At 27.1% G+C, this 12139-nt stretch overlaps 2 protein-coding genes across 4 annotated transcripts in view; one reads left to right on the top strand and one right to left on the bottom strand.

Annotated features, from left to right (window-relative positions):
• LOC119672011 (HMG box-containing protein 4-like) overlaps nt 1–1226 on the bottom strand; it is a 13636-nt gene extending 12410 nt beyond the window's left edge. The window contains exons 1-3 of one of the 3 annotated variants that reach the window (XM_038082959.1): nt 1141–1226; nt 545–1084; nt 31–495 (exon numbers count right to left, since the gene is read on the bottom strand). In XM_038082959.1, the coding sequence (XP_037938887.1) occupies nt 31–495; nt 545–1084; nt 1141–1177 (1042 nt within the window). In that variant the 5' untranslated portion in view covers nt 1178–1226. Of the gene's footprint in view, nt 1–6; nt 496–544; nt 1085–1140 lie in introns of all 3 variants that reach the window. The other 2 variants (XM_038082958.1, XM_038082961.1) reach the window with 2 other exon arrangements.
• Nucleotides 1227–1674: 448 nt separating this feature from the next.
• On the top strand, nt 1675–3183 carry LOC119672010. Its single transcript, XM_038082957.1, has 2 exons — nt 1675–2420; nt 2473–3183. The coding sequence occupies exons 1-2, from the start codon at nt 1795–1797 to the stop codon at nt 2909–2911; spliced, it is 1065 nt and encodes a 354-aa protein (XP_037938885.1). The 5' UTR covers nt 1675–1794; the 3' UTR covers nt 2912–3183.
• The last annotated feature ends 8956 nt before the right edge of the window (nt 3184–12139 follow it).

Raw genomic sequence — 12139 nt, 5'->3', positions numbered from 1 at the left:
TTTGACCTTCATGTTCTTTTAACCGTTCACCTATTATAGTTAAACTTTCACCTAACAATTTTAAATGAGCTGCTGTGTCTATGGGTTCAATACTCGATAGAGGAATTATTTTGCTATTTTGTGCATTTGTACTTGGATACGTTTGAGAAGGTACTTCATTAGTAGTTATATGAGCAGAATTATTACCATTGTTTGTTGTATAATTTTTTTTCTTTTTTACAATATTATTAGTTTCACTATTATTAAGATCTTTTATTAAGGATTTACTAACTTCTGCCAGCTTCTTAGTTCGACTTGTTGTCGCTCGATTAAAAAATGCCGAATTTAAACTATGTTTTGCTGATAGTCCCAATTTTGCATGCTCCATAGTAATCCTTGCCTTGCCAGCTTCTAGTTTTGCTCTTCTGCGCCATGTATTTTTCTCTTTATTGGATACATTTGCCCATAATTCACCTAGCCGTCTAGCAGTATTCGAAAAATCTGCAATTTTAAATTCTTCATTACAAAATTATAACAAACCAAAAATAAAGATCTGCATTATTACCTAAATCTTGATTTTTACTAAACTTTGATGTTTTTCTAAATTCACGTGCCCACATACTATAGGCTGTATAACGCGACTTTCCTTTATCCTTGCGCTCCAATTTCCTTGTTATAACTTTTCCATCTTGCAGGAATTTTCTTTTGTTTGACTTTTCGGTCATATAAAGACTTTGACGTACTTTTGAATCGTGATTATTTGCGTGTTCCAAAGATTCTGCTTCAACACCTTCTACTAAATCAGCCACAAGTTCATCCAATTCATCTTCCGAATCTGGAGCAACAAGTGCATTTTCTAAAGGCACATCCGATAATTGTTCGTCATTTGAATCAGATTCATTTCCATCATTATCATCTGCCACGTTGTCCGTATCATTATTTTTTTTGCGACCGTCCTTAGGTGGCCTACCACGTAAACCACTACGTAATGGTTTTGGCGCTCGTTTTGGTTTCTTTTCAAGTTCATCTGGTGATTGAAAATCAAGTAGTTTGGAAGATTTCTTTCTCACACGTCCACTGCGCGATATTCCCGCTGTTACTGAATCTAATAAGTTAAATGCCTTAATTGAATACTATTATTTATTTATAAACAATTAATACCTCCTTGAGATGCATTCACAGTTGGCGGAGTTTCCATTTTTGTTTTTTATTATTTTTATTGCCTTTTTTGATTTGTTTTAACTATATTCTTTACAATAAAAGAAAATTGAGAAAATAACAAAAACCTTTTTGATGCAATAGACAACAGAGTTGCATTTTACTCGCGATTTGTGAAACGCTACCGAAGAGAAGACCAAAAATAATTTACATAGTAAATATGATAAGTTTCAATTGTTTTATAATTGTTAATGTATAAAACTAACATATTTAATAAATACTAACCTAATATATAAACAAAAAATCTTAAACACAATAATATTGCATAATATATCGTTAATGAGAATTTATTAATAATAGCGTCTTTTTAAAAATTCCCTCAGATAAAGTGTGCAACACTGTTGTTAATATTAGTAGTTTTTGTTTTTGGCGCATTTCCGCATCAAAGATATAACAAATTTGTTTGTGTTCTTTGTGTTTTTATGTTTATAATTACATATCAACAATGATTAGAAAAATATATTATTTGTAATATATAAAAATAATGATATAATAGAACATATATTGATATATTAAATAGAAAAAACGATTTCTTTATAATGTGAAAATAGAAAAGCAGAAGTAATAATACATAACAAAAAATAATTTTAAGAAACAATGACAAACCAAATAACTAGAACTGCACTCTCTGAAATACCCAGCAGATTAGAAGCACTGCGGGTAGCAACAACGCCTACAAACACTCATAGGCGTAGTACAGAGGAATACAATGGAAATGTTTACAACCCAGTAACTCTTTTGGACAACGCAACAAATGTTGCATTATCTGAAGAATATATGGTCTCACCACTTCACTCGCCAGATGAACTTGTAATACGTCAACGTGGACGACGTAGTTTTACGACATGGTCTCCAGATCAACCAGTGTCCATGCAAGCTTATAGCCCCTTTCAGCGCACACCAACAAAAATGCCTCTTACGACTAGTATGATATTACGTAGTTCGCCACGTAAACGCTTAACAATGGGTACTTTACCGTCAGATTCAATACCATCATCACCTACAAAGAACTATTTTTGGGCAGATCAACCAATAATAAAGAAGTTACGAATAGAAAGTGATGAACGTCCAATTGCTCAGCTCAATAAGGACGTACCATTAAAAACAGTGTTGGAAGGATTCTCACATCAACAACTTATTGATTTGATTGTTGATGGTGTGGTTGCAGGAAATAAACATTTAGAAGATAAATTGCGTTCACACTTACCGATACCAGATATAATGTAAGTAATTTTAAATTTAGTTCATACTAAAACTAATCGTTGTTATTTATAGTCCAATGGAGCGGGAGCTATTACATATTAAACGAAATATTTTTAGATCCCTGCCAACGTCACGTCTTTGTAAAAAAACTGATAGTACATCATATGGGAGAGCGGCAGTTCATTTGCTTGAATTTAAGCGCATATTACACTCACACACAAAGCAATTGTATAATTCAGCCCATTGGGATGCATTGCTCGATTATATTATAATAGCTTGGCCCTGTGTTCGCGAGACTCCTATTTGGGATAGTGCTACGCATAATTCAGTGCGAAAGCAGTGTTTTAAACTATTATCATGTCATTGTATGGCAGCAGTTAAATATGGAGGCTTGCGTTTGGGCATTGATCGTCTGTTATTTCTACAAAAAAATCTTAGTGGTTGGATGCGAGACTATGAAGATGTTAACTCTTGTTTAAGTGCAGTAAATAAGATGCTCAATAATGGCTAGTAAAAGTTGCATTTTTAGATGCTTTTAAAGTAAATTTTAGTTCTTTTGCAATTGTTTTCCTCAATACATTGTACCTTATTATTTTATTATAGAATATTTATAACATGCCATATTATAAGTTATAAAAATTTTTAATACTCAACGCTAATGGAGTTAGGTAACTAACTCCAAACAAATAACATTTTTAACTAAAACAGGTTGTAATACTAAGAATTGAGGATTTTATACAAAAAAGTTTTAAAATAAAATTTAAAGACAATTTATTTAATATCTAATATAATGCAAAATAAAAATGTGCAAATAAAAATTTAAATATATTTGTAATATAGATAAAATATTACTTCTGAAGACTCTGCAATGTATTAATTAAATTAATTTAGTTTAAATAATTAAAAGAACTTAATTTACATTTAATTAACAATTAATTTTAATTATAAAGTATGCACAAATTATATGTATTAGGCATCAATGTAAGAAAAGTTTTTCGATGTCTTACCTATATATATTTATATACGTTCTAAAGCATTAAAACCATTAAAACCAAATATGAAACACAAAATAGTAAAATGTACAAATTTGTAGAATTTTATTTAAGTACTTTACAATATAAATCGATTACATATTCTCTTATTATGAAACATTCATTAAAATAAATTTAGTAATACTAAAATATGACTAAAAACACTCAAAATCATTTTTCATATGTATTTCAACTTCCATGTCTATGCCTAGTAACAACAATAATGAAAAAAGCCAGCACCAATAGAATCCACTGATTATTATGCACTGACATCTTCATAGCTCCAGATATGTGTCGCCCTGCAAAGAAATAATATATTTAGTAAGTTTATTATGTATAAGTTACTTAAGTGATTGTTTTTATATATAACTTATAATTAAACTTAAACTTAATGTAACGCTTCATATGCAAAATATTTTTAATCTAAATGTATAAAATTTAATATAGAAATCTTATTTAAATTGCGTTGTGATATCGTTTTTGTAATTTCGAATGTAAAAGATAAACTGAAAAATATAATTTATTATATTATCTGAAGTATAAGCTGCTATAATTATGTTAATTATAAAAAAATACCAACTGTTGATCCTTTAATTGCTTTATCAATTTAAGACAATGCATTAATTATGTAAAAAAAAGACATATAAGTAATATTTAATTTAAAATAATATTGTAGAAATATTGGTTTTGATATATTTTTAAAACATGAAACTGTTTGTTAATCATTTTTAAAAAATAAAATATTTTTTATTACAAGAATTCAACCTTTTCGATAAAACTTAGTTGAAAGCACATAATAGCAATAATATATTACTTTAATATATTTTATAAAAAAGTATTTGTAAACATAATTCAATATTCATAAGTTAAATTTTTCAATATTATTTTACTTAAATTTACAAAACATAATTTCATAAATAAAACAATAAAATGTATCGTTAAACAATTATTTATTATATTAGAGCCAAATTTTTTATTTCATTCAAAATGCGCTCGGCCCACGCATCGAGCAAACACGAAACTTCATCTTTCACTTAGTGTGTTTGGGTAACTATAAAAAGCTATAAATTTCCAACAAATAACTTCATTTGTATATAAGAAAATTTAATAAACTATGAGAACCTCAAAAACTTTAAAATCTTAAATGGGCGCAGTGAGTTCTTTTTAAAATTTGGATGATAAAATATAAAGAATTTTTGCTTTTGCACATCTGCACGTGATTTGGTATATCGAAAAATAATAAACCATTTCTTGAGACCCTCACATATTTGATATTAAACATATTACCAATTAATGTTCAACGTAAAATATTTATAAATTTTTTCTTAAACAAAAGGTGTTAATTGGTCAATAAAATATTTTTCATATTTTTGAATTTAATTTTTTTAGGAACAAAGTTATGTTAATTAGCGTAAGAGTGTTAAAACTATTTAATGTGCACTTTAAGTGATTTATTTATGGTTATATCATTATATCACTTGTACTCAGCATGAATAAATCAATGATTTAAATAAAAAAATTATTTACAAAATTTGTTGCACAATTATTTTTACTGAGGTTTAGAATATAATACATTTTTCATATACTTTATAATATAACTATATGTAACTATTCAATGTACATTTTAACCCGATTAAAGTGGTAACATGTTTTTTATTATTATAATTATATTTGGCAAAAGTATGAAAATTTAACTTTTTTGTATAACTATATATAATATTCAGTTTTTCCAACAATGATATGTAGGTTTCATTTAACAAATATATATATATATGTAGTGCTACTATTCTAATTCCTTTAGAATTTTATAATATATAGCGACCTTTAATAATAACATTGCATACTACTTGGTGTTATTCTATTGAATAATAATTCCTAAATTGAATATAGTATAATTTCATATGTTGTAAACATTTTGTATAGATCTAATACAGTGAAATACCAACTTTTTTATAAACTAAAACACCGACTTCCCGTACCATACATTTATCATATTTTGCTTTATGATCTTATAAATCTTCCTCCAGTTTTAATTTCAAGATTTACGCAATGAAAGAACAGTCATCAACTAAAAGAATTTTTGGTGCCAGGAATGTCCGGGTTTACGTCTTAGAATTACTTATTTACACATACCATCAATTCCCGCTTTCCAATCCCAACAGGAACAATATTAGCAGATCTAATCGGCTTCTGATTTATTTAAACTTTCTAACATTTTATTCATATTATTTTCTGTATATTATGAAGAATCAGGGAGGTTACTCTTCTTCTTTTTTTTTTGATTTTATTGTATTATATTATTTTTAGAATAATTTTTAAACTTTTCTAACGCAATGAGAAGATGTATGCATTATCGCTACTTTAACAACCGCTCTATTGAATTATGAAAATGAGTTATTTAGGTGATTATACAGAAGTATAGTTTGAAGCCCAGCAAATCTTCCTGACGGAGTACATATTGCGTTTATTTTAAGAGAGTGTATAATCATATTTAACAATATATGTACAATTTTTAAAAAGTTGTATCGTGTGATTTTCAACCGTAATAGGCATTAACCACCACAACAAGCTATTCTCGTTTAAGGCGTATAACAGATCCTACTTAAAAACTACTTAAATAGGACTTGCAATAAGAACTGATCCAATCAGATAAAACTTAGATTTTCTGTTATTTGAATTGGTTTTTGTCAGGTAAATAAAATGGAAATAGGTAAATGTAGAGATTTATAAATGAAATGATTAAGTTAAGGTACGTCTATTTCTAATAAAATAAAATTAGATCACTTATATCATATTCTACAACTTATTTTTAAAATTATATACAATTTGTGCGAAATTTTTATTATATTTTATAATATATCTTTTGTTTTCATAAAAAATTTAAACATAAAATATTTAAAACTTACTAAAATATTATTTTATTATATAGGTATATTTTAAATATATCAAAAAACCTGACTATACAGAATGGTGTAAAATAATTTGAAAACGCTTGAAGAGCAAGACTATTACTCCATTTCAAGAACATAAGTATGTAAAACGGATCACTTACTTATTGAAAAAAGTTAATTTTGCACTAAACTTAATCTAATCTTAATTGAACGTTGAACCGGGATGTTTTGCGTTTGTAAAACGATCAAAACTTTAAGGTTTTAAACTATCAAACAAAATATTTGCTTAATGGATATTTAGTTTTAGATTGTTTCCTGATATTTTATTTGATTTTAACAACTATGACATTTTATTAATAGAATTTAAATATTTAAATCAATATTAGTAATCATAATACATAATTAAATTCAATCACTTTACTGTACCCTGCTTTTTTTAATAATTGTATTATAATTAAAATGTTTAAATGTTTTTATCAAAATTTTTTAATTATAGAGTGGTTGTGAGTTAACTTTTTTTATTATATTTAAATGATAAAAAAAACGACTGATGTGAATATAAAATAAGAGCTTGTAGATTAGTTTTTATTTTTGTTTTTATTATTATATGTCGATATTTATAGTAGGTAACTATATAATAATAAAAACAAAAATAAAATCTAATCTATTCTATTACTTTTATTTTTTATTCACATCAACAGTTTTTCACCAATTTTTTAAATAATTTTTATTTATAAACACTATAATTAGGCTAAACTCCAAAATGTTTTTTTGTTTCTAATAGTTTGGTCTTTTTCCTTCAAAAATCTTCCTCAATAAAATAAAACCAAGATAATATAATGTTTCAAAGTAAATAATAATATTTAAAAGTCGTTACGAAGTGCGATCTAATCTTACATTGCTTTGCAAGGGATGGAGCACAACAGCAGTCCTAGGCACTAAATGGTTTATTTAGTTTTAATATTTATATATATTTATTTTCCCTGTCGTCTTTTTTAAGATCTTTAAAAATCTTCATCAATAAAATTTAACCAGGAAAATATTATATTTTAAAATAAATAATAATATATAAATGTCATTACGAAGTGCGATCTAATCTTACATTGCTTTGCAAGGGCTGGAGCACAACAGCAGTCCTTAACATCCTCGTATAAAAAACAGGAACCAAGTGAAGCAGTATAAACTTTTTCTCCCACGTAGCAAATGTGTGGCACGAAAGGCAATCCTTCTACAAGAAAGAGAAGATTTGAGTCATATTAAAACTTCTTAAATTCAATTTATTATAAAAAAATAATATTTTTAAAATTTTATTTAAAAGTTAGATTAACTGAAAATAAAAATTAAAATTCAAATAAGTTTCACACTAATTATATGTCTACAAATAAAATCTGCGAGAGCTTAAAATTTTGTAATAATAGAATAAATAGTTTATTACCGCATTTGCAAAAACTACATTTATAATAAAGGCATTTTATTTTTAATGCACAAATTTAAAATTTAAATTATGTATTATGTATGCATTTCCACAGCATCGTTTGTAACCTTGAATAAGTTCAGTACATATACACACATATATATATATATATATGATATATTCATTCCAGTATCTTAATTGTTTGTATATGTTTCTTCCGCAATTGCATCCAAAAAGTAGGTATATAAGTAATACAATACCTACTGAACTAAGTTCTATTAAAAATTGTCGATGTAAAAAATTAGAAACGCAGATAAGTTTTGCTTAGATTGAAAGTACCTTTTATTCAGTTTCTATTCTATTCAGTTCAAAAACTTAATCGTTTCAAGAAAAAATGGAACAATATTCATAACTATATTCCCTTATATTTTCTACTATTATGGGGCCATAAAATAAAAAAAAAATGATTAAATTAATTCTTATATTTAAATTATTATGTTTTTAATAATTAAAGAATTATTTACAAAAGTTTTCACTTATTCATTCGGTTCAATTGGTTCCCTCGATCCAAAAAGTTAGAGAATCCGATACAAATCGGATTAGAACTGGTACAAACCCTATTATTTAAAGAGTACTACGATGCTGAGACTATGATGCTCACTTTCATTACAGCAGTTTTATTACTATTATTAAAACAAATAAACATATTTAGAGTGAAGAAAAAATAAAGCAGATAAATCAGCTACCAGACCATTCCAGAAAATATATTGTTTGAACCATATTTGTCTAAAAATTAAGATAATTGGAATGTTATCATTAATAAGACTATCCTATTTGAAACTATGAATGCACTGCACAAACTTCAAAATGGGGCTTGCGTTAACTTTCATGAAAAATCGCCTATTATACAGTGAGTATCTATATAGAGAAAGTATTCAACATCATTCAGTTTGAAAGGGTGGTTTATTAGCATTACCGATTCGGTTTCGGCTTAACTCTTTGTAGTGTTGTGTTTCGATTTCACTCTTATGGTTTCTTTGAGTTCCAAATCGGGTCAGACTCCTCTCACGGCTCTCCTGTCATTGCTGATTTCTGAAAGCTACGTTCTACTCTCACTTTTGTTCAAGTTGTTCATAACTGTCTTATTTTTAGGAGATCTACCAACCATAACTGAATATGCTTAAGGTTAGGCTTAGCTTAATTCACATCTTGGATCTCCTATCCAGGTTTTATTCCATATAAAAATTTTAAGTCTAGGATTTCTGCTAGTACCCTTACTAGTACCAATAAGCTCTCACAAGCACAATTTTAAATTTTAAGTTAAATTCTTAAAGTGAAACTTCTTTGCTATAAGCAACCTACACAGCCTCTTATGTCAATATTATATGATCAGTAATTAGTTCTACTGCGATTCCTTCTTTTTTTAACGCAAAGTCCTTCGGACTATCTTAATGATAAGCGCAAGCCTAACAGTAAACACGTCTCCAGTTCCCTGCTTTATGCCAAGCCTAAAATTACTCACATTTATGATCAATTAATTTCACTCGAACGGCTCTAATTCGACATGACTTTCCTTCTAACACTGACGCATAATTATGAGAGTGGTTTGTCTAACTCTACTTGTATTAGTTGCAATCCGATCCCTCTATCACCCTGCTCTACAACCACAGTTTTTGGTGAACCTAGTCACAAGTATCACAACAGCTTTCCTGTGATACTTACAGTTACCATCCTGCACCAGTTTAACCTTGCTATATTACCGTTTCTCACCCATTAACTTAGATAAATTCAAATTTCAAATATTAAACCGATTTATTTTTATATATGTCCTTGACTCCTGGAATTTATTACCCAATCTTAAGAGATGGTTGTAGTGGGTTAAAGTCTCACACGGTGGCTTCTGATATTTTTCACATACCGGAAAAGAAACCCATTAATAACCCACGAATTGGGTTGGGCATAAACATTTTTCCCATGTGGGGGTGAATAGAACCTGAATAACTTTTGTTTGCAAATTAAGCAATATTTAATAGACTAAAAACTGATGTACTAATTATGCTATTTGAATGAACCGTTTTTGAGCCCTTATAATTTATATGACGGCATATCAGATACCGTTTCCTTACGTCTAAGTGTGTAATGTATTTTTTTTGGATTAAGAAATAACCCCATGGAATATAATCACTTTGGAACGTAAGTTTATATGTAATATACTTTGGATATATGTACATATGTACTATCCTTTTCTGTTTATAATAAAAACAACTGCTATTATAATGTGAAAATTAGCAAATAAATGCAGTAAAAATCTGTTAATATAATTATAGTTATGATACACACTGCGAAAAATAAGTTAAAATTAATTTTTGTGTAAATTAATTTAAAATTAATTATTATTTATTGTATAAAAATTTAAGAAATGAAAGTTGACATGTAGTAATTCGAAACTAAAAAATACTACACGATTGCTATATATTTTGATTTTTCATCCTAAGAAAATTGTTTATTATAAAAAATTTATTTAGTTTCTACGAAATATATTTAATATCATTATGACTATGTCTATAAAACCATAAAATAGCATTCCCCACCAAATGCATACTAAGCTGATCAAGGTAAATACGAGTTTATATGGAAAAACTAAATATTATATGAGAGTATAAGCATATGTGTATACGCCGGTGCGGTTTTTGTTGCTATTATGACTCTATATTTACCAAAAATGTTTACACAAAAATGGATTCCTACGAAACCCACTTGGAAGACATTTATTGTAATTTCAGCCAAATAAATAATGATCTGGATGATATCATAAAAACACAACATGAATCGATGTTTATATGGATATCGCTCCGAAATTTCTATTGGAAGAAACACAAAATTCTAAAGTTCATTAAAACGCCTAATTTAATAAATAAATAATTTAATATGTTTATTTATAAAGCATTTAAATTTAACAAATGTTTGCAAAATTTGATCAAAATAATTTTTTATGTTTTTATGTTGATTGTACAAGTACCAAATGAATGAAGTTCAAAAAAAGATGAATCATAGTTTATCAAAGCTAAGAATCATAATAATTATAAAATATAATATCATCACCTAATTTTTTTTTGTTAATATAGGTATATTTATAAATGCTGTCTTTCTTACTTCTCTGCTTTCAGATTGATTAAGTTAAATAAGTGTATAATTATGAAGGGGTTCTGCAAAGAAGAATGTCTTCAGGAATTACGTAGGCTACATGTAAATATAGTGCTCTTAAGGCTTGCTTAGATACAAATCTCTTAATTTGTTTACATGTGATATTGCAAAACTTATCAAATTGATTTTATTACCAAGTAGTTATAGACGTTAATATAAAATTGAGGAAACTGGGTAATTGATACACAACACATCACCTGGTTAGTATATGTTAGCAATTATAGAGTTTATTAGATATTATATTTTAGCATTCACTACAGAAATATTCGACAACATCGAGATATAGACAGTATCGTAAAGACTTGAACTATATTTATAAAAACATTTATTATAAGACCCTTTTTAATAGAGAAATTGACGGTATCATTGTACAAGAAATAAAATGAAATTTAACGGAAAAAAATTAGCATCTACCATCTCTGCTGATACACTTAATGGTCAGTAAACTCTTTCATAAGCAAAAATTAGTTATAGGTTTAATATGAAGCCTCTTCTTATGTCAGTATTATTCGGTCAGCAATTAGTTTAAACAAATTTCAATGGAATCTATTACTTAACTCACTATTTTTAATTTTTCAAGTGCTAAAAGAACCCAATCTAAAAAACATCCAGTCATAAAAACCTCAATATGTTGGAAGTGACTTTTCTGAATACACACATATTGTACATCAATTTTTAGTTAATCGAAATTTCTTGTATTTTGTGTTTAATATCTCTTTTTAATTTTAAAGTTTAAACATTTAATTTATTTTTAAATCCATTTCAGTGCCTTATACATTATCTTAGAAACATAACTGTTAAAAAAATGTTATATTAATAATGAAACAGTTTTGTTATCGGATAATTTATGGTATTTTCATTCTGTATCAGGTCTAATACATCAATGCAATTCTTTTCGCTCCTTAGGTTATCTTCTTATAATATCTGGTATTTTTAATACCCTGTATATATATATAAAATTTATTTAAAATGCTTTTATTGAAAAATATTTAATGCATTTAAAATATTCAAACATATATAGTTTCTTAACTCGAATTTGTTTATGGTTTCGTTGAATTTTAGACTATAACAGACTATACATGTTATTGAATATATGGGTATTTGAGTAATATTAAATATATTAGAATTCTGACTAAATGTGCAATTATTGCGTATCATTTAATTCTAAAAAAAATGTTTTGCAGCTTAAAATAATCATG

This window comes from Teleopsis dalmanni, chromosome 1, assembly GCF_002237135.1.
Source record: "Teleopsis dalmanni isolate 2A chromosome 1, ASM223713v2, whole genome shotgun sequence".
NCBI lineage: Eukaryota > Metazoa > Arthropoda > Insecta > Diptera > Diopsidae > Teleopsis > Teleopsis dalmanni.
The sequence above is the reverse complement of the archived record's forward strand: the minus strand, read 5'-3'. Positions and strand labels throughout refer to the sequence as shown.